At 32.2% G+C, this 24796-nt stretch overlaps 1 protein-coding gene across 1 annotated transcript in view; it reads left to right on the forward strand.

Moving 5' to 3' along the window:
- The window catches only part of LOC126887664 (attractin-like protein 1), a 32308-nt gene extending 19771 nt beyond the window's left edge, over positions 1-12537 (forward strand). Inside the window, exons 3-4 of the mRNA XM_050655299.1 lie at positions 5501-5882; positions 12390-12537. Coding sequence (XP_050511256.1) covers positions 5501-5882; positions 12390-12429 — 422 coding nt within the window. The 3' untranslated portion in view covers positions 12430-12537. The remainder of the gene's footprint in view (positions 1-5500; positions 5883-12389) is intronic.
- The last annotated feature ends 12259 nt before the right edge of the window (positions 12538-24796 follow it).

The following is a 24796-nucleotide window of genomic DNA, read 5'->3' on the forward strand; positions in this document are numbered from 1 at the left end:
CTTCATGTGTCTCTTCTGAGAACTGGTGTTTGGATCTTTGATTCTATTCAAAAAATTTTTCCCACCCTGAAATGGTGGATGTGTGAATTGTTTTAAGGGGATTTTTCCACATTCTCTATTTCACTGTTTGATTTAGTTACGATTGGTCGGTAAACCAATAACTTAGATCTTTTGATCACTGAGTGTGTTTCAAAGATTTACATCTTTTGTTTTTTGTTTTTCAAACATATATTTTACTTATAGTAATTAGGGAATTAAAACTGAGACTGTCATGGTCAGATTATGCGGCGTAGATATACGCTCCTGCTATGTCTGGGTCTCGAATGTTGTTTTTTGATAGAATGTGTCTGGAGATATTCAAACTCTCATCTTCACTGATGAGCCCAGAGAGGTTTGAAGAGGGCGAAACACATTTCTGAGAACTGGTGTTTGGATCTTTGATTCTATTCAAAAAATTTTTCCCACCCTGAAATGGTGGATGTGTGAATTGTTCGTAAGGGGATTTTTCAACATTCTCTATTTCACTGTTTAATTTAGTTACGATTGGTCGGTAAACCAATAACTTAGATCTTTTGATCACTGAGTGTGTTTCAAAGATTTACATCTTTTGTTTTTTGTTTTTCAAATCAATTCATATCCAGTGGCGTAACTAGTCTGACCTGTGCCCCAATGCAAGTATTCCTCGTGCGCCCCTATTCTCAGACTTATTCTCCGCCCTCCTCCCCCCCCCCAACCTCCAACGAAACTAACATCCAGAGAAAGATTATACAAAGAAATACATATAACAGTTATTTTAAAGTTAATTATTAAAAAGTTATTATTCAAAAAATTAATTGAAAGTAAAATTAAGGGGCTATCCTAGTGTAAAAGTACTAAATTCACATACACCTAGTAGGACAGAGTTTTTTCAAGGTTAACTTGATAACACACGAGTCGGTTAATTCTTTTAAACATTGCCATCTTGGTAGGCTTTGGCCGAAAAATACGTATATACTGTTTATTGTATCATAGAATGATGAAATCTCTGAAATTGATTTCACACTGTCGTTTAAAACTAAATTTAACTTGTGACTAGCACAATGAACGTACTCAGCGTTAGGACTTTGATTTTATTCTGGTCTGCAGTCCTGTGTAAATTCCACTCATGACAGAAGCGCCATCATATCCCTGACCTCGGCACTTATCAAAAGGTATTTTTTTTTCTTCTATAAATTTAACTACAAGCTCCTCTAGTCCTTCGGCTGACTGGTCTAGTACTTGCACAAAAAAAGGATTCCGTTATCTGAAGCTGATTTAGGTCTGGTTTGTATAAAACATATCTTAAAATTATTGATAACTGATCAATTTTTGAAATGTCTTGTGTAGTATCTAAAATGGGAGAAAAAAATGGAGACTGTTGAACATCAGTCAATATTTCACTCAAAATCTGATGAGATGTCAATTGAATAAGTTCGTTTTGAATTGAAGGGCTTAAGTATTTTACCCTACTATCTTCGTTTTCCAGGTGATTCTTTAAAATAGGGTCGTATCTAGAAAGGAGATCAATAATATTCAGAAAATTTCCTGACTCACTTTGAACATTTTTTATGCTTTCAGACCGATGCCCTCTGAAAGCTAGATTACAGGTTGATATTGTTATGATAACATCCAAAATTCTCTTTATTACTTTAATCAGTGTTTCTTTTTTGTCATAAAAAAGCATTTTGATATCTCTGTTATTTTTTCTCATTCTATAAGAGATACATGCATTAATATGGCACTTACTCAATTCGTGGTCTTTCATTTTTGTTGACAGATTTCTCCAATCATTGATTTTCCCCGAAGTCCATGCATTGTTAAAGTTTTTATCAAGTCTGTTAGCGAACAACCAACATGGTTCACAATACACTCCGTTTAAAGACGGAGAGTAGCAAAGCCAAAACCGCTCAATTTTTTGACCAGTTTTTGTTTCGAAAAAATAATAGTCTTTTGAAAAAGATCTATTTGTTTGAATGTCTTTAGGGAATGGCCCTTGAGGTCTACATGATTCAGAGTTCAAAATACGAGATTTCAGTTCATCTTTATTCTCCCCACGCTCACATTCACTCTCACCAATACCATCGTCACCTGATTGACCTTTAGAAGTGTCAGCAAAATCGTGTTTTTTTAAAAACATGTCAATCTTTGGTAGTTTTTTCACTTTTTCATCTTCTTGTTTTTTCCTTTTTCGGAACTCAGCACCACTAGGTCTTTTTCTTTTATTTCCACTAAATCCACTAAAACGCACAAATAAACGGTCCACTTATTTCAATTGTATAACAAATACACCGACAAAATTTGTTTTGTATTTTTATGTAACAAATAAAGCTACTGAACCGTACGATCTTACAACAAGGACTGACACTTGACAGGGACACGTTGTCCTAGTTACTAAAATAATACTAAAATATTTTATTTGAATATATTTGTAGCTAACAACGATAAATAAACAAAAGCATTGGGATGAGAAAGCCATAAACACAGATGTGCATCGTCGCGCCGAGGAGATAAGATAACGATAATAGTAAACAAAAGAGTTACCAGAGTCAACAAAAGAGTCAATATTCTGTTGTGACTGAACGGAAGTGAGTGAAGGGAACAAAATACCACGAATATTTTTTTTACATTTTTTTATTTTCGGGAAGCTACAGGGAGTTTTGCTTCAACGTATTTTTTTGCTAAAATTTTTCCAGAATATCAGTTTTTTGCGCCCCCCTAAGGCCTGCGCCCCAATGCACCGCATTGGTTGCATTGGCGTTAGTTACGCCACTGTTCATATCTGGAGTATAAATAATAACCGTACCAGTTTTCGTTTTTCTAAATGGAACATTCTGGAGGTAAAAGTACTATGTATTTATAATGGAGGTATTTATAAACAACAAACTAATCACAAGGCTCGATTTCAAAGAGTTCTAGCTCCCTTAAGTTGTTCTTATTACGAGGCGCCAAGCCTTACTCCGATCAATGTATCGTACCCATGTATCCAATACCAGGTAAAATATATGCAATATTTAAAATACTGTCGGCAAACGTACAACAAACACTGAGTAAATACGAAGGGACGACAACAATAGATACTAGGCAAGGATACAATCCATTGCTCTCCGTAGTGAGCAAACATTTAAAAGCATTTTTGGGCTAGGTGAATTGGATTAAATTGCCTTAAAAATATCTGAATATTCTCCTGTCTTCATTTCTCAGGAAACTTTTTGGACCCCCTGTATATTATTTAATAATTTTGTAATAATGTCATGATTTCGAAGTCAGTTAAGTATGCGATAATGACCTAGGGCGTTATTTTGAAAAATAACATTATTTAAAAACTAATTCATTAAATTCGTTAAAAATTTTTGCAAATAAAGAATAATTTAGTCGGATATTAAACGTTGCAGGCACCACGGGTATTATAGATAATAACGCTTTCGGTCAACGTATATCCCTCGGGCCAAAGGCCCTCTGTATATACACTAGGGTGGAACGAAAAATTCGAAGTCATTATTTTTTATGGGGCTAGTGCGACAAAGTTGTGTTTTGATGTATAATAAAACTGTAAGAAATATTTTTTGTTTTGGACCCAATCTTCAGGTTCCATATTAAATTTAAATTTTTGGGAATATCAAAAAAAAATAAAATTTTAAAAATTAATTTTGTATCAGTTCTTTGAATCTAAATAATTTTTTTATGATATAATATATACATTTTAAGATTGGTAGTCTGATTTTGTGTTAAAAAACGGCATAATATTTCTAGATTGCAACCTTGAACAAATAAAGCCATCCCTTGATTCTGGTCCACAAACAGCAGCTGATGCTTCAGTTACTAACTTAACAGTTCTTTCCACGGATTTTGTATGACAAGTGCAGTTTAAGACCTCCATGTTGTTGTAATTCCCAGAATCAATCATATCCCTTACATCTTCATTGGAAATGTGTTTTAGCAAAGGAGGAACCGTAACTTTGAATCCAGAAATAGAAATTAAGTCATTATAATCTGCAGCACTAAAATTTAATGTTGGTATTTTGAATCTCCGGATCTTTTTTCTTTGGAAAACCAAAATCCTTTTTCTTTTTTTTGGTGCGTACACTTTTTGGATGAAACCTACTAACATAATTAATTGGGGGCTGGGACATTTAGTTCCAACATACAATCGAAGCAACCGATTATCAACTGTCAGCCACCTTGCGTGTGATATTTTCCCAGGTTTTTTAAGGCTCAAATCATTAGGACATTTTCCCGCAGCAACTGCTTGACTGATTTGGTACAAGTCCTTCTGATCGGTACTAAGGTGTGTTGTTTCTAATAATATTGCTAGGTTGTTTCCTATTGCGACAAAATCGACAACAGCCTTCTCTTCACAGCGTTCCAGAAGTTTCCCTATTGGCCCTGAAAAACCAAGTGGTCCACTGGTGCGTCCATCTAACTCTTGAATTAAATGACGTAGAGGTAGCTATTGCAATGAAATAAGCATACTAGCCATTGAAGTGAAGTGCCGCAGTATTTGTGACGTAGATGGTTGGACTGTAACTGTTGACAAAGGAGCAATGATTCTTCTTCATGATCATCTGCATCAGAAGAATTTGAGTCAGAAAAGCTGCTACTTACGGGAGGATTACAGGAATCGACGGTACATGCTTTAAGAACAATTTCGTCAGTAGGTATTATATTTTTGAGAACTTGCCTTTGCCTTCATGGTTCTTTCCATTTTCTTCCTTATTACTGCAGATTCTGCAATATCCACTGGTCCAATTGCCATTTTTCGACAGAATCGTTGATCTTGAAGAAAATTTCGCTCATTTTGTGGTACTTTCTTGATTTTATAACAAGTACACACACACAGTTCTAGTCATGTTGCACTTGCAAGCCGCGATACTCAATAACTTTTTACACTCCTTTCGAAACTGGCAAATCTTTTCTATTTATGAATCAGATGCTTGCTGAGTTTTTGTGTACCTATCGCTTAAGATTTTGATACTCTGTATAAATATTTTAAATCATCGCTTGAATGCACTTATGCGCTAATGTTGGAATAGAAGCTTTTATTCATATTTGTTCTACTTTCGTTGCAACGACATTCAAGACGTCGCGTCGGCGTCGCGCGTCGGCGATAGATGGATCTTTATTATTATTTGTCAACTTTAGTTAATTACGAATGTAATGTCACACTTTAGAATGTCACACGTAGTTGGTAAAACACGATCATTGAAATTTGATCAGAGCCATATTGATTTTTTCGACAAAAATAATTTTTCTGTTTTTTCATTTTTCAAATCCAATATGGAACCTCAAGATATTTTTTTTTACTTTAAAATGCTCTCACACCAATTGTTTTCATCACCTGACACAACTTTTAAACGACAGCCACAAGAATTTTTCTTTTCGTTTATTTTTTGACCTTTTTCCTTCCACCCTAATATACACCATTAATATAAAGCGTTATTATTCTTATAATACCCTTGGTACCTTAATAACTATTTTATTTCAGATGAACTTACTACCGATTATAGATTCACATTTAACATATCAAAATCAAGCGACAAATATTTCACAAGAATCAACTATGTTAACTCCCCCACTAAACCTGACTTGGACGTAGATGTCCGGATTACATGTTCAAAGCCGGCGAAAGTGAATCTAACAGTCAAAACTGAAGGATTGGAAGAAAAAACCATTTTGGAAAGCCTCCACTGTGGAAAAATCACCACAAAAATTTCAAAACATTTATACAATTTTGATGATCCACGGAATATCAGTACCACTAAATTTTATGCCCATGTCTACGATTTTCAAACCCCTACGGTAATAGAAATTTCCTTCAGTCAGCCTCCGAAACTAAATCTGGAACAATTTGCCATAACTTTATTAACGTAAGTATATTTCACATTCTTCTCGGTGTTTACTGACCATGTTCCGAAACGTTGTTGACTTTTCATTTGCTTTTTCTCTAGGTACCATCTCCTCTTCTAAGGTTGGCAATTATCAGACCGATTTTTACTTTTCAGACTGCGGCTCTAAATAATTCGTTGTTACTACATCCAAACTATTATCTAAGGTTCTTCAGCTATGAGTTAGTGACCTGAAGTATTAGATAATTATCTCCTCTCATAATATATCCCATATCTCAGTTTTCATTTCTTAATCAATTGTTAGAATTACTGCTGTTTCCTTATACCTACGTCTCAATACCGCTACATTGGTTATTCTATGTACACATGAGATCTTCAGTACTTTTTGGAACCTCCACATTCCAATTGCGTATAAACTTCTTAGGTCAATTTTATTCAGTTTCATCTGCAACTTTTTTTATTAACGCCACATTTATGAGCGACACGTTTTTTTTTTTCTCTTGGGGGTTCCATTCTAGGAAAATCCTTCCACTCTTGGAAGCTATTGCCTTCAGCTCCACTTTCTGGATTTTATTTCATTTTCTACCCCCTTTTGTTCGGTCAGGTGTAGCAGATTTTCGTTTCTGATGATGTTGGGCCAGAAAATACAAACAAATTTTCTTGGGCATTTGTTAACAAAGACTTGCAGTTTATCTGAATGGGTTTTTGTCAATTTCCAGGTTTCACATCCTATGGCTAATAGTACGTTCTTTAACGGTAAAATATTGCAAAACCTCTAAATTTTAAAGAACCGCTTGGATTGACATGCAATTTGACATACACATAGCTAACAAGTCAAAGAAAAAAAGTGATATTGTGCCGATATGTGCTTTTGCCCCGGGGGTGGTTTTCACCCCCTTTTGGGGGTGAAAAAATATTCGTCCAAAGTAAGTCCGGAAACGAATAACCTGACTAATTTTAAGTAACTTTTGTTTCATAGAGTTTTTTCACTAAGTCAATACTTTTCGAGTCATTTGCCAGTGAATAGGTTCATTTTTTCAACAAAATAACCACGCTTTTAGACGGTTTTTCGCAAATAACTTAAATAGTAAGTATTTTGTCGAAAAAACATTCTTATCAAAAATATAGCGTGTAAAAAATTTTAAAAATTTATGTATATATCATGTCTCTATATCTAGTAGAAGCAGAGTTATAGCTAATTAAAAGTAGGTTCATATTCGTCAAATTCCAAACGGAATATTTTAACGTGAAATAACCAGAAATGAAGCACATCTCGGGGAAAACTCATTACAACTTATTTAAAGTGTTTAAAAAAAGCTTCATTTCGGTTTTATAATAAAATTCCCAGCATCAAAAGTAAACAAGTTACGCTCAAAATAAAGTTAGTCCCTTTTCTTTGGTAAAAAAATCGGAAAAATCGCCCCCTAATTAGTATCTCAAATGAACTTAATCGTTACGACTTCACAAGTTTCTTGACTCGTGTATGCATTGCTTAAAAGATCTGTAAGTAAAAGGGGTTGAACGAGTCACTGATCACGACTGGATGCAAATTTAGAAACACCAAATCCTAATCAATTTTTGCCTAACAGAAAAACAAAAAATACCTACATGATATTCAGAAAAGCAATGCTGACTTATTTTGTTTTTCGAGATTTTTGGTATCTCTAACAATTTTTAAGTTATTTTGAAAAAAGCATATTTTTCAAAATTAAAATTTTTAAAAATTTTATTTTAAAACCAAATTTTTTCAAAAATAAGCACTTTCAATCGATGAAACTTACAGATCATATAAACACAACATAAGTAAAATAATTTGTGAAGCGGTAACGATTAATTTAATTTAAGTTGCTAATTAGGGGGTGATCTTCCCGATTTTTTTTTGCCTAAACAAAAGGGACCAACTTTATTTTGAGCATAACTTGCTTAAGTTTAATGCTAGAAACTTTTTATAAAAACAGAAATAAAGCTTTTTTAAACACTTTAAAAAAGTTATGATGGATTTTCCCCAAAAAGTGCTTAATTTTTTGGATATTTCACTTGGAAATATTCTATTTGAAATTTGGTGAATATGAATCTATTTTTTATTGGTTATAACTCTGATTCTACGGGGTCCAGAGACATAACGCGCACACCATTTTTTTTACTTTTTTGCAGGCTATACTTTTGCTACGAATGTTTTTTTTTTCGACAAAATACTTACTTTTTGAGTTATTTGCGAAAAACCGTCTAAAAATGTAGTTATTTTATTAAAAAATGGACATATTCACTTGCAAATAACTCGAAAAGTGTTGACTTAACGAAAAAGCTATATAGAACAAAAGTTACTTAAAATTAGTCAGTTTGTCCATTTCCGGACTTATTTTGGACACATATTTTTTCACCACCAAGAGGGGTGAAAGTCACCCCCAGGGCAAAAGCACACATCGGCACAATATCAATTTTTTTCTTTAACATGTAAGCTATGCGTATGCCAAATTTCATGTCAATCCAAGCGGTTTTTTAAAATTTAGAGCAAAAACCGTGAAAGAATGTACTATAATTAGTGTAGAACAGCCAAGACATTGTGTGGTGTGTTCCATTCAATAGGCTATTGATTATGTACTATAGAAAGGAACTACAACGTTAACGGGGTTTTATTACTTCATATGGTCAATGAATCTCTATATATGAAAAAACCGCGGAGTGCTACCATTTAAAGGGGTGCGTTTTTGAGAAATGGGTGAATTAGTCCCTGGGCACAGGTTACATTAGGGTGAGTTCTATGCACTTTTGGTACAAACACGTCTATATAAAAATTGTACCTGGTTAAATTTCCTATCTAAATATAACTTTTTAAAATCAAAGATACTTTTTTTTACAAAAATATATTCAAAAGAAAAAGTCCAAAGAAACCCAAAAGAAAGAAATTTTGTTTTTTGTCCCATAACTTTTGTCCACGGGGATATAGGTATAGACATTTCTTCACAGAAAAAAAACTTACATATTTTCTCTTTAAAATGATGCTTAGTAGAGGTCGTTAGGATTTACAGTTTTCGCAATATGATTTTTCAAAGTTCGCCACTCACAGCAATTTTGGGCAATTTTCCTTGTTATTTCGCAAATATTTTTCTGTAATTTTTTCTACGCAACTTTAGGCATATGCAATGGTACATGTAAGAGGAATAGAAATCAATTACCTTTAAAATGTTCTACTGTATAATGTTGTACGACTTCTTTTAAAGAGGTTATCTTTTTCAAGATTTTATACTTTTAACAAGTTTTTATATTTTTTACGATTATTTTTTAAATTTCCCATTATAACTTTTTTTCTTTTATATTTAGGTATATATTATATAATAAAAAAGAAAGCTTATTCTATTTACTTTAAAATGGTGTATTATAAAAAATTCTAGGATTATTTTTGAATAAGATATGCTTTTTCAAAATGTAATAAGTACTTGCAACGATTTTTGATTTTAGGATTATTTTTTAAATTTCTCCTTATAACTTTTTTATGTGATTGTGTGTTATGATTGAATCTTATTTTTTATAGGTAATACTTTGGATCCACTTGACTCGGCCGGGCAAACTTCAAAATATGGATTAATTCCAATATTTACTGTCAAAGCTCCTGCACCACAAGCTTTGCTTGAAAAAATAGCATGTAAATGTACCAAAGGATGTACAAAAAACTGCGGTTGTAGGAAGATAGGAATTAGTTTTTCAATATTCTGAAAATGGTGCATGTGCATGGGTACTAATTGTGGGACTCTAAGGTAACTGAGGTGTCAGAGGAAGATATTGAAGCTAATGCTAACGAAGAGATGGACTTTGATTTTGAATTTTTTTTTAAATGTCAACGTTTAAATAATTTTAACTAAAGTGATGTTTTCTAAGCCTAATGTTTATGTAATTTTTGTAAAAGAAATAATTTTAAATAATACAGGTAAAAAAATATCAAAGAATCACTCGGTTTCCATTATTTAAATATAGATGATACACCATTTTAAAGAACAGAAAGTAAGCCCTCTTTATTCAGCAATATATAGTATATTGATGTACAAGAAAAAAAAGTTATAATGAGAAATTTAAAAAATAATCCTAAAATCAAAAATCGTTGCAAGTACTTATTACATTTTGAAAAATAATATCTTATTCAAAAATAATCCTCGAATTTTTTGTAATACAAAATTTTAAAGTAAACAAAATAAGCTTTTTTTATTATATAATATAATATATACCTAAATGTAGAAGAAAAAAGTTATAATGAGAAATTTCAAAAATAATCGTAAAAAATGTAAAAAATAATATTTTTTATATTAGGTATTATATATTATATAATATAATATTATATTATATATACTATATGTAATATAATATTATATAATATACAATATATCATAATATAATATAATTTTATTTTTATATTATATTATAAAAAATCGTTAAAAGTATAAAATTTTGCAAAACCATAATCTCTTTAAAAAAAAAGTCGTACAACGTTAGACAGTAGACCATTTTAAAGCTAATTGATTTCTATTTCTATTACGTGTACCATTTCATATACCTAAAGATACGTGGAAAAAAGTTACAGAACAATATTTGCGAAATTACAAGGAAAATTGCCCAAAATTGCTGTGAGTGGCGAAATTTTAAAAATCATATTTCGAAAACTATAAATCCTAATTACCTCTGCTACAAAACATTTTAAAGAAGAAATATGTAGATTTTTTTTCTGTAAAGCAATGTCTATACCTATATCCTCGTGGACAAAAGTTATGGGACAAAAAACAAAATTTCTTTCTTTTGGGTTTATTTGTGCTTTTTCTTTTGAATATATTTTTGTAAAAAAAAGTATCATTGACTTTAAAAAGCGATATTTAGATAGGGAATTTAACCAGGAACAATTTTTATGTAGGTATCTTTATACCAAAAGTGCATAGAACTCACCCTAATGTAACCTGTGGCCAGGGAATAATTCACCCATTTCTCAAAAACGCACCCCTTTAAATGGTAGCACTTCGCGGTTTTTTCATATGTAGATGTCCATTGACCATATGAAATAATAAAACCACGTTAACGTTGTAGTTCCTTTTAGCTATCTTATTTTGAATATAATCAATAGCCTACAAACGATTGTTCCATTATTATCCTCACAGTATTTTTATTGTCTATACAGCAGGATTTCGTAGAGGGTGTATGCAGTATTTATATGGTCTACGCAGGAGGATTCTGGTCTGATTAGCTCGAAATTTAATTTTGTTTGTTAATCTTTTCAGTTTAATGGTCGTGAAAATTTTATTCATGGCGGTAAACATGGTCAATCTTTTCAAACTTTTGCACAGTGTGAGGTTGCCATTTTTTTGAAGCTTTATAATTTTACCTTCCAGCCTGCTGGAATGCAATTTGTTTTTCACACCTCTCGAATTATGGGAAACAAAAGTTCAGCAGTTAAATGCTGTCGGTTCCGGGGACTTATTATTCCTCAGCGATTTGATAGATATTATTATCTCCGTATTGACTCATATTAGGTGAACTTTTTTATAAAAATAGTACATTGTTTACCGGGTAGGAAAAGCTTAACATTCCTGGACGACTGTGAAAATTGCTAAGTCGAGGCGCAAGCCGAGACTTAGCAACACAGAGTCCAGGAATGTGGCTTTTCCTACGAGGTAAACATACTATTTTTCCGCAAATCGTTTAAAATTCGACAGATATTGATTGATTTAAAAAAACGCGATAATTTTATTCCCAAATAAATGGTGCTTTGAAATTCCTAATAAAATTACTTGGGTTACTATGGAAACGTATTGAGGTTGAATTGTCAAACTTGACGCTTATAAATTTAATTGCTGGTGTTCTCGAAAGTAAAATGATCAGTGATGATGAAATTTCCATTCCTGGGACTCCTCCAGAGCTGGTTGAGGCAGTGAATACTGCTTCATTAGAATTATTGCCAAAGAAATCAAGAGAAAAGTACGAAAATGCATACAGACGTTTTATGGATTATCGCATTTTAAATTAATTCCTTATAAGCAATGTGTTTTCTATCATTTATGTAGAACACTAACAACTGTACGGAAATATCATTTCCTTACAGTAAGGAAATGACATTTCCTTACAGTAAGGAAGTCCTGACTTTTTCTTCAAGAAATTTTGACAGGAATGTCAAAATTTCCTGGCGATTTGCGGAAAATACAATTTATTAATTGCTGTCACAGCTCTCCATGTTAATATTTTTTGACGGTTTGGAGATTACGTTTTGACGGACATGAAACAAAGACGATAAGAAGAGTTTTTAATTTTTTTGTAATACAATGCTTTTTGTAATTTCTGAAATTAGAGCAGATGAATCAAACTCCGAGCAGATGTTCACCGAAACAGTAGTTTTGAAACACTATTTAAATCCTAAAGTGCACTTCACCTCACACACCTCACTCACCTTACGTGCTATTTTCTGCACGTAATTCCCCAGAAATTTGGAGTTTATCACCGTTTTTACAAACTTTCTTCTCCATTTAATGATTGTATTAATTTTTTGTTTTACAGGGCCAAGTTATACAGCAAACTTCAAGGTTCTATGCCATAGTAATGAGTATCAAGAGTCAAGAGCCTAGTGATAAAATTAATAGGCAAAATAGAATCATTCTATTAAATCTGTAAATTTAGTGAACATTAATAAAAAATTATGTTGGTATATTCATATTGGTTAATTAAATAAATAATGTTAAATGTTAAATAAATGTAAAATGTGAAAGTGCCTTGTAGTACTTTCAATTTTTTTTGCCAATGTTTCAATTTTCTTACATTAAGTATACACAAAAGTATAGTATTAATTATATATTTTTTATACATAATAGTTACAGTACTCTGTGCTCAGTACACCTCTGAAAACCATACATATAGTCCGTTCTTTAACGGTAAAATATTGCAAAACCTCTAAATTTTAAAGAACCGCTTGGATTGCCATGAAATTTGGCATACACATAGCTAACAAGTCAAAGAAAAAAAGTGATATTGTGCCGATATGTGCTTTTGCCCTGGGGGTGGTTTTCACCCCCTCTTGGGGGTGGAAAAATATTCGTCCAAAGAAAGTCAGGAAATGGATAAACTGGCTAATTTTAAGTAACTTTTGTTCTATAGAGTTTTTCACTAAGTCGATACTTTTCGAGTTATTTGGCAGTGAATATGTTCATTTTTTCAACAAAATAACCACGCTTTTAGACGGATTTTCGCAAATAACTCAAATAGTAAGTATTTTGTCGAAAAAACATTCTTAGCAAAAATATAGCCGGTAAAAAATTTAAAAAAATGGTGTATATATCACGTCTCTACACCTAGTAGAAGCAGAGTTATAGCTAATGAAAAATAGGTTCATATTCGTCAAATTCCAAATGGAATATCTTAACGTGAAATAACCAAAAATGAAGCACATTTCGGGGAAAATTCATTACAACTTATTTAAAAAGTTTAAAAAAGCTTCATTTTTGTTTTATAAAAAAAATTTCTAGCATCAAAACTAAACAAGTTACGCTCAAAATAAAGTTAGTCCCTTTTGGTTTTGGTAAAAAAATCGAGAAAATCACCCCACAATTAATATCTTAAATGAACTTAATCGTTACGACTTCACAAGTTTCTTGACTCGTGCATATATTGTTTATATGATCTGTAAGTTTCATCGGTTCAAAGTCCTTATTATTGAAAGGGCTGTAGTTAAAATGGGTTGAACGAGTCACTGATCACGAATATATGCAAATTTAGAAACAGCAAATCTTAGTCAATTTTTGTCTAACAGAAAAACTCAAAAACACATGATATTCAGAAAAGCAAATCTGACTTTTTTTGTTTTTCAAGATTTTTGGTGTCTCTAACAATTTTTAAGTTATTTTGAAAAAAGCATATTTTTCAAAATTTAAACTTTTAAAAATTTTATTTTGAAACCAAATTTTTTCAAAAATAAGCACTTTGAATCGATGAAACTTACAGATCATATAAACACAACATAAGTAAAATAACTTGTGGAGCGGTAACGATTAATTTCATTTAAGTTGCTAATTAGGGGGTGGTCTTCCCGATTTTTTTTTTGCAAAAACAAAAGGTACGAACTTTATTTTGAGCGTAACTTGCTTAAATTTACTGCTACTTTTTGTAAAAACTTTTTGTAAAAACAGAAATAAAACTTTTTTTAAATACTTTAAAAAAGTTATAATAGGTTTTCCCCAAAAAGTGCTTAATTTTTTGGATATTTTACGTCGAAATATTATATTTGAAATTTGGTGAATATGAATCTATTTTTTATTGGCTATAACTCTGATTCTACGAGATCCAGAGACCTAACATATACACCATTTTTTTACTTTTTTATGGGTTATATTTTTACTAAGAACATTTTTTTCGACAAAATACTTACTTTTTGAGTTATTTGCGAAAAACCGTCTAAAAATGTGGTTATTTTGTTGAAAAATGAACATATCCACTCGCAAATAACTGGAAAAGTGTTGACTTGGCGAAAAAGCTCTATAGAACAAAAGTTACTTAAAATTAGTCAGTTTACCCATTTCCGGACTTATTTTGGACATATATTTTTTCACCCCAAAGAGGGGGTAAAAGTCACCCCCAGGGCAAAAGCACATATCGGCACAATATCACTTTTTTTCTTTGACATGTGAGCTAGACGTATGCCAAATTTCATGTCAATCCAAGCGGTTTTTTTAAATTTAGAGCAAAAACCGTGAAAGAATGGACTAGTAGCTGAATGTTTTTTTAATTTTTTCCCAACTACTAACTAATATTAAAGTTAAAATCTTCAACCAACAACCAAAGTTTTTTAATGTAAAAAACAAAAATTTTTGGCAATAAAATTCAAGATGGAATGCCACTCTCTTTTTAGTGGTACTTTTACATATTTGTAAATTCGTATTTTTGTGTAAATAAATGTTTTTAAATCCTTTAATTCTACGGTGATACAGTAGCGATCAACAGATCGCCAAAACGCGTTTCAAGATTGCAGCTGTAATTTTGAATATTTTTTCGAGATATTTGGCACACGTATTCGTAATACAATAAAGAATGGCGGTACAAAGCCCAATTTGAAAAATATATTAATATGTGGAAATTACTCTATAAATAATTACAATATTAAAAAAACGAGCCTGTACCGCCATTAAGAAGAACAAAAAAAATACACTTTTTCAAATAAATTTTTTATCCGATGCCTAGATTTTGTGTCATTTTGGAACTACTAATGAAATAAAAAATTTTAGTAGTTCCAAAATGACACAAAATCTAGACATCGGATAAAAAAGTTTATTTGAAGAAAGTGTATTTTTTTGTCCTTCTTAATGGCGGTACAGGCTCGTTTTTCTAATATTGTAGTTAATTACAGAGTAATTTCCACATATTAATATGTTTTTCAAATTGGGCTCTGTACCGCCATTCTTTATTATATTACGAATACGTGTGCCAAATATCTCGAAAAAATATTCAAAATTACAGCCGCAATCTTGGAACGCGTTTTCGCTACCTGTTGACCGCTACCCTTTCCTCTTAAATTATTTACTTATAAAAATTGTAATTTTCTTAAGGGTGGTTTTTAAGGGCTGAAATATTATGATAATATATCCTAAAGCATAAAACAAATCATTATTTTTAGCCAATCAAAACCAAATTTTACCCATATTAAAGTTTACAATGTTTTTGTATAATTTTTGAAAATAATGGGTAGTTTACACCCCTAAAAATAATCGACGCCCTTGAGCATGTTACAGAATATGAAGTACAGAGTTAATCTCAAATTTTTATGTATATCGATGCAAGCCGAAATTATTCTTTTAGGATAAGCAATTTTTTATATATGGCTCCAACAAGGGTGGTTTTAAGGGTTGAAATAATATGATAGTATATCTTAAAGCATGTAACTAATAAGAACCAAATTTTGACAATATTAAAGTTTAAAATGATATTGTATAATCTTAGTTTTTTAGGGGTAGTTTTCACCCTTAAAAAACCAAAAGCGTACAACGGCTCAATATAGAAAATGAACTAGAGGGCGAAATGAGCCTAATCCCAAATTTTTGTACAATTCGCTGCTGGACGAAAAAATTGCGAGGTTTTGCCATTTTTTCAGTTTCATTTCCTCGACTATTTTGTTTCCATTATTTTACTTAGTTGATTCTTCTTTACTTGTGAGTGTTCACTCATCGAATCAAATCCGTGAAATGAACAGTATATTTTTTAATTATATCTTACAATGTAATGTATTATAGCTCAAAAATTCAAGATATTCATAATAATTTGTCAGAGAAATAATAGATAAAAAATGAAGAGGTCTTTTAAACCAATGAACATTGCGCAAAAAATTGTCTTGCATGTGAGTTTCCGTTTTTGTGTAATGTCGATCAATACTTTAAAATGTCTTATTTTCCTTCTACGCTCGAAGATAAAAATATTCGCTTTCGTCTGTGGATCCGAAGATTTCGATATCTAAATGAAATTTTAGTAAAAAATGAGGTGGAAACAGGATGGAACCCATTGAAAAATAAAGAAAATATAATAAAAATTAATAATTTACGGACGATCTAAAGTCATTGAGTGGAAGGGAGTGAATTTTTAAGGATAGAAAATATTTACAGGGTAGTGACAAAGTATGGAAACACGGTAATTTTTCGAAAACTGCTCGAAAGATTTTATTAGATTTTGGTGCGTAAGGGTCTTTTAATGAGGCCGATATTATAGTGGTAGTTACATTGTTGTCAAATCTTCCGTTTTTCTGCAAATCTAATGAACTTTCCTATTTCAAATAGAACACCCTGTATATTTCTTGCGTTTTGAAGTCCTTAAAAAATAAATACTGATTATTTATTATGTAATATTCCCTATACTTAAATGCCATAAGTTATTGCTACATATATTAAAAAAAAAATTTGAACAAATTATAAAAATAAGTTTCTTCGGCCCGGGTAGATATTATTTTAGGTTCTTTGGATCATTGGTAACAAAAATAGTATATTAAGTATGGAGAACGGTAAGGGTTTTATACCGATCGAAGACAATTATTGTTTGGAAGAGGAGTGGAGCGACGACTCCAATTATTTTCTGAGATCGGTTACCCTTAACGTTGGACATGCTTATAACTTTTTTTGCACGATTGATATCATTATAAATTATAAAATTAAACATTTTCGTCATATTGACTAGTTTCATTCATTTTATCAAGATAGATACTTTGGTTGTTAGGTAGTAACTAGGGTGCATAACAACAATGGAGAATTGAGTTTTTATTTAGTTGTCAATAATTTTAAATACAATTTTGATTATTATAAATTAAAATATGAGCGAAAGTGAATTTGAAGAAATTGAACGGGCTTGGGAAGAAGGGTGTTCCGCAATTATTCCCGAAAAATCCAAAATCCGTTATCAAAATACCTACCAAAGTTTTAAAAATTGGTGCGAAGGCAAGAATTTAAGAATCGAAGAAAAGACTCTATTGGCATATTTCGTTCAAAGACATATGCAGTTGAAAGCTCCTGGAAGCCCCTGGGCAGAATATTCAATGATTAAATCCACCGTTTTTCTTTATGATGGCATTGATATTTCCAAGTTTTCAACTTTGATCGCGTATTTGAAGAGAAAAAATGTTGGCTATAGGCCTAAGAAAGCGAGCATTTTTACACGGCAGCAATTTGAAAAATTTCTGATGGAAGCACCGGATGAAGAATTTCTAGTTCACAAGGTAATATAAGCTAGTTTAGGTAAAAGAAATACTCCAATGAAGATTTTTTCATAATTTGTAGGTCGCAATGATATTGGGAATATCTGGTGCCTGTAGAAGAGAAGAATTATATAATATTACTATGAATGACATCCAACAAACCGATGGTTTAATGATTGTAAAAGTACCCAATACAAAAACGAACATCCAGCGTACTTTTACAGTCGTTAATAAACCAGACGATAAAACTCCATATTTAGAAATTCTGCAAAAGTATATAAAACTTCGTCCATTACAAGTAAAATGAAATCATTTGTTCTTAAGATACGCCAAAGGAAAATGTGCTCAAGTAATAGGGAAAGGGACAATCGGGGGCTGGCCTTCTCAAATTGACAAATTCTTAAATTTGCCTAATCCCGAGAACTATACTGGCCATTCGTTCAGGAGGACATCAGCAACGCTTTTGGGTAATAAAGGTGTTGATGTCTTTGGATTAAAGCGTCAGGGAAGTTGGCGTTCATCGACAGTGGCAGAAAGCTATGTAGAAGATTCTCTTCAAAATAAAATAGATTTTGCCGAAAAAATATTGTGTAATACTAGTAATACTATTAATGTATGCGATTCTGCAGGAGTTTCTGTTAGAAGTGAAACCACAGCCCAAACAAGTAGGATTTCATTAAATAATTTAACAAATTGTACCACAAGTTTCAATATTAATAAATAATTCGTAAGTTTTCTTTATTCTTTCAAAAAATAAATTAAATTTAAGAGATTTTTTAACTCGACGGTAAGTGAATTACTTACCGTTGAGTTGGATTACTTACCGTCGAGTTGCTATTAAATGTCACCTACTGACGTAAAATCTGTCACGGTAAACAGTCAAAAATGATCAATCGTGCAAAAAGGTAATTTTTTCATTTTCCTCTAAAGTTAATCGTATTCGAGTTATAAACAATTTCAAACTGAAAATACTCGAAAAATTACGATTTTCTAGGTTCAAAAACACAAGTCAACAATATTATTTTTGAAACTACGAAGTGCCTAAGTTCAAGCTAAAACCTTATTTTAATTATTACCGCTAAGTAATTTGGTCTTATTTCATTTTCAATCATTGTTTCTTAGTTGTTAATGCAGCTTGATCGCTTGTCCTCTCATATGCACTTCATTAACAATTAAAAAAAAATAATATTTTAGAATAGAAAGTGCCAAAAATTCTTACAGGGAGCTGATAGAAGAAGGTTTGAGCTTGAACTCACGTGTTTTGTAATTTCACATTTTTTTTTACTTGTGTTTTTGAACCATGAAAATCATCATTATTAGAATTTTTCAGTTTTAAATTGTTTATAACTCGGAAACGATTAACTTTAGAGGAAAATTTAAAAAAACCTTTTTTATTCCCAATGCTCCAAAGAACCTGAAGTAATGTCTAGCCGGGCCGAAAAAATGGATTTTTGTAGTTTGTTCAAATTTTTTTTTTTTAATAAATGTAGCAATAACTCCTAAATTATGGTGTTTATGTATAGGGAACATAATACAAAAAATAATCAGTATTTCTCATGAACTTCAAAACCTAAAAAATATACTGGGTGTTCTATTTGAATTAAGAAATTTGATTAGATTTCCAGAAAAACGGAAGATTTGACAACAATGTAATTATCACTATCATATCGGCCGCATTAGAAGACCCTAAAATACCAAAATCTATAAAAATCGTTTCAGCGGTTTCCGAGAAATTACCGTGTTTCCATACTTTGTCGCTACCCTGTATAAAAATTTCCGGCAAAACTATAATACGCCAGTCAATGAGATAGGCCAGGGTAATAAGACAAAAATATACCCTGTTCGTGACACTCGAGCAGCCAGGGTATTGAAGCGTTTTTTTGACAAGTAATACCTATAGGAAAAAATTTTTAACTATTTCCTGCGTAGGATCTGGCGGCCATTTTTATTTATATACAATTAACTGTCAAAAAATGTCATTTTTCCCTATTTTTTTCAAATCAATGGAAAACAGTGAAACTTATGATTTTTTTAGTACAAATATCTTTGAGATTATGGAAAAAGCTTTAAAATGACATATTACAAAGTTTGATATACTCATTTATTGTTAATATAATAAAAAAGGTCGGAATAGCAAAAAAAATTATTTTCGCAATAACTGCTGTAAAAATTAGTGTACAGGTTTGAAATTTTTGTCAAATGAGGGTTCTTTGGTGCTTAATATGTGATAAAAATTTCAAAGCGATTAATTCAATTGTTTAAATTTTATTCGCATTGTTTATCTCAGTGAGCATTTTTTTTGCACTAACATAAGTCAGAAAAAAATGATGTTAGAACCATTCCACAGGTGCTAAATGGAAGAGCATGAACTATATTTTCAACTTGGTTTAAAAAAAGCGAATAAAAAATGCATTTATTAGTAATAAATAATTGTGCAAAAGCATCGTAAATCTTTCCTTATAAAGTTTTTGAATAACTTTTTCCAAAAGAATTAACTTTTTTACCCTGTTTTAAGTGCACAACTACCAAGTAATGTTATTTATATCATAATTGATAAAAAATTGTATAATTTCTTATATAACAAAATAAAATGTTTATAAGGAAATATTTACGATACTTTTGCATAATTATTTATTACTAATAAATGCATTTTTTATTCGCTTTTTTTAAACCAAGTTGAAAATATAGCTCATGCTCTTTCATTTGACACCTGTGGAATGGTTCTAACGTCATTTTTTCTGACTTATGTTATTGAAAAAAAAAATGCTCTCTGGGATAAACAATTTGAATAAAATTTTAACAATCGAATGAATCGCTTTGAAATTTTTATCACAAATTATGCACCAAAGAATCCTTATATGACAAAAATTTTAAAGCTGTACACTAATTTTTACAATAGATATTGCGAAATTAATTTTTTTTTGCAATTCCGACCTTTTTTCGCAATTATATTAACAATAAATGAGTATATCAAACTTTGTAATACGTCATTTTAAAGCTTTTTCCATAATCTCAAAGATATTTGTTCTAAAAAACCATAAATTTCACTGTTTTCTATTGATTTGAAAAAAAAAGGGGAAAATGCCATTTTTTGACACTTAATTGTTTATAAATAAAAATAGCCGCCAGATCCTACGCAGGGAATAGTTACATTTTGCTCTTAAAGGTATTACCTGTCGAAAAAACGCTTCAGTACCCTGGCTGCTCGAGTGTCATGGAAAAAACCTTATTACCCTGGACTAAGAGCAAGAACAGGATATTACCTCCGGATCCTGTCCTACTCCATGGATTTTAATGAAATTTTGGGAATAGCCTCTACTTATCTCCTAATTCAAAGTCTAGCCTATGCCGATGTGTGCTTTTATCTTGGGGGCGGTTCCCGCCCCTCCTTGTGTGTGAAACATTTTGTGGTTAAAATAATCACGGTATGGTTTTTGAAGAAAATAAGATCAAATTATAGAGCGCCTTTTTAACTTTTGTTAAAAATTTTCATTTTTCTCCCTGTAACTTTAAAGTGATGAAAGATACAGTAATGAAAAATAAAAACAAAATTTTACCTAAAAGAACCCTACATTTTTGTACGACGTTTTTTTTTCGTATCTCTTATCATTTTCAAGTTACATGGAGAAAAATGAAAATTTTAAGAAAATTAAAAAATGCGCTCTATAATTTGATCTTGTATTTTTCTAAAACCATTCATTTCAAACCCGTCTAACTTTTTGAACATAGAAACAACACTATAATAAATGGTATTGTAGAAGAAAAACGATGCATTTAGCTTCTGGTGGATGAGGGGTTAAATACACTTCTCATTTTTTCTCAAAATACATTAGTCATCAATTTTTCTTGCACCATATCTCGCTTAGTACGAACGTAATCGACATGTAATAGTGCTCGTTTTAAAGGTCTTCTTAAGTACTACAAAAGGTATTGGCAACATTATACACCAAAAATCGACCGTTTCTCTGTTTTTTTCAAGTTAAATACGCCGATTTGAGCATGCACCAAAAAACAAACTCTTTTCACCTACCATATCTCTTTTTGCGTTATAACTAGAAGATTTATTAAGGAACGAATCTCTTTACCTTTTTATAAGCTAAAAAATGCTTTGTATAGTTTTTTAGTTAGATACATAGTTTTTCAGGTATTCGCAAAAAACTGTCCGAAAAGGTGTAATTTTTCAATGAAAATCGCCAATTTTCAACCATGAATAATTCAAAAAGTATTTAGTTTTCAAAAAAATATTAGGGAACGATTTTAGCTTAGAATTAGGTTCTCTAGCCACTTCCGTGGTTATTTTGGCGAAAAAAATTTTCACCCCCGAGAAGTGGTGGGAACCGCCCCCAAGATAAAAGCAACATAGCATATAGGGTGGACTGTGTTTCTTGAGATATTCCCTACTTAATGTGAAAATATCAAGTAAATCGATGTAGTAGGATGGAATTCGGAGCCAAATAACCTCATTGACTGCCCTATAAGTGCTATGAATAACAGTTAAGTGGTTAAATAAAACATTTGTATTGTCGCCTGTCCAGCGCGGAAAAAATTCCAACGAATTAGTCCCATATACTCAGTTCGGAGTAAAACAAATAGAAATAAATAATCAATTCTTTGCAAAACGACACCAAAAGCCGTCTTAGATGTTCATAAATACTCTAACCGGTTTCATACGTTCTTAGGTTATCATCAGAGAATGTACGTATGACTTTGTCTATATATTGACAGCACTACATGCCTTAGAGGCCCTTGGCTTCGATAGTCTTGACTAATTTCTTCCACTTTTTGTGGTCCTGTACTTGTCCTATCCAGTCTCTTGTACCCATTTCTTATAGGTCAGTCCGGACGGCATCAAACCACTTCCTTCGTGGTCTCCCTTTTCTTTTCTTCCCTTGTTCTCCTGCTAATAAAACTCGTAGAACGTTTCTTTCTTGTGGCATTCGTAAAATATGACCCAACCATCTAAAACTCTGTGCCTTGATTTTCTGAGTTATTTTAGGATTCTTATACATCTCCATTAGCTCCTGGTTTGTTCTTCTTCGCCATTCCCCGTTAGCCTCCTTTATACCACCAAAAATGTTTCTCAATATTTTTCTCTCCCAAATCCCTAGCTTTTTTTCTACTTTCTGGTTCATTGTCCTAGTTTCACATGCATACGACACCGTTTCTCTCACTATTGTTTTATACGCTCGGATCTTGGCTGCCCTAGACACGTTTTTTGCCTTCAACAGTGCGTTTAATGAACCTACTGCTTTGCTACCTTTCAACAACCGTTTATCTGTCTAGTCTCCTCTATTTGTAACTGTTACTCCAAGGTACTCAAATTCAGTTACCTTCTCAAATTTATAATCTTTGTCGTTTGCCCTTAGAGTAATCCACTTATTTTCTTCAGAATTTTCTCCTTTCATTTCCATATACTTGGTTTTTTCTTGGTTTATAGTCAGGCCATATTTTTTTGCTTCATCTTCAAATTGCTTGAACATTTTTTGAAGTTCTACTCTTGAACGTGTCAGAAACACCAGGTCATCTGGAAAATATGCACACTGTTGTCTTCTGTTAATAATCGTGCCGTTTGTCTGGATATTGTCTCCTCTAATTATCTTTTCTGGTACTAGATTGAATAAGTCTGTTGATATGGGGTCTCCTTGTTTTAATCCTCTGTTGACGTTAAACTGATTTGAAAAACTGCCTTCTACCATGACTTTATTGACTGTGTTGGTTAACGTCGTTTTAGCTAATCATGACTTTGTCTAAACTACCCAAAACATATCGGGCTGTATGTATCGAAGCGCAACGACATAACGTGGCATGGATGTCGTAGCGACATATGCTAAAAGCAAGCGAAAGCTTCACTTTAAGCCCATAAGCGCAAAATGTCACCTGTCAAAATGTTCAAAGTGTTCAAAAGTGTTCAAAATGTATTCATTTTTGCAATCGTCTCTTCTGCGTTTAGATTTTTCCAAAAAACTTATTTTACTTACTGTGCTCTTATACAAAGCTACCCGTTACAATAGTAAAAATAAATATGATAATATCGTGAGGACATTTTAGGAATTTCGACTATTTCAATAATTTGTAAATTACATGACCTAAAAATTTCTATGCGCACGGTTCACTCTCAAACCCCCCTTAGAAGCAATCAGGTGCAATCATAAATATGCAGAAGTAATACGCTTGTAGCACTCAGTGCATAAATATCTGCTTATTATTCTGAATACAAGCGACTGTTCAAATACAGTCATCGCAGAGAATGGGAAATACGTACAGTGTCCTGTACGCATGCACTACCATCTTAAACTTCCACCACCATAGATGCGCGCTGCAGAGGGCAAACATCTGCAGCGATATAAAACGATAAGCCTCTCAAGAGACAACAGAGTTCTACTAGAGTATTGATCTGGAAAGAACTTCACCGGGCTCTTGAATATTGACTAAAGGCCAACCGCTCCGGGAGTTCAAGTTGAAATATTCATATAGTAAGAACTTACGACCCAGGTTTTGGAGTATCCATGGAATAGTATTCATCTAAGGCCAAAACCTTCACGCCGGCGACCAAGTATTGATTGGTTGCTTTCTGTTACTTGCCGGATCAAGTAGTGATCTGTTCGGCCACCTCTAACCCAGACTAAGTATAGGTTAGGAATTTTGACGAGAGCTTACTTACTTACTTAGTCCTAAGCCTTTCTATCTTTAGGTGTAAGGCTGGTGGAGTTGAGTTTGGCATTGTAGTCTCCATGCTTTCCGATCTCGCTTTAGGTTTTTTGCACTTTCCAATGTCAATCCCTTCTTCTCGACTTCTTTCCTGATTACATCTACCCACATAACTCTTGGTCTTCCCTTTTGTTTTTCCCCTGCATTTTCGTTTCGAACACTCGTTTTGTAAGCCTCTCGTTCCACATTCTACACACGTGCCCGAACCATCTTAACTGTCCCTTCGTTATTTTTTCATTAATTGGTCCTAGTTTTAGGTTTTGTCTAATTGTTTCGTTTCGTATTTTGTCTGTCCTCTTTCTGTTTACTATTTTCCTCAGGAACCTCATTTACATAGCACTGATTCTGTGATTTTTAATATTTTTCAATATTAATTTACTATTAGGATTGAAAACTTGCTTCGTCTTTCAATTGCCAGATGGCGCTTGCCACCTATTATCATCACTTTGGTTGCGATGTGTGGGAAAACCTCTCGATGCAATTTAGTTGGAGTATGGAGAACAGTGCCTACGTTCCTTCTGATGAAGCTCCAATAAGA

This window comes from Diabrotica virgifera, chromosome 7 (assembly GCF_917563875.1).
Source record: "Diabrotica virgifera virgifera chromosome 7, PGI_DIABVI_V3a".
Taxonomy (NCBI): Eukaryota; Metazoa; Arthropoda; class Insecta; order Coleoptera; family Chrysomelidae; genus Diabrotica; species Diabrotica virgifera.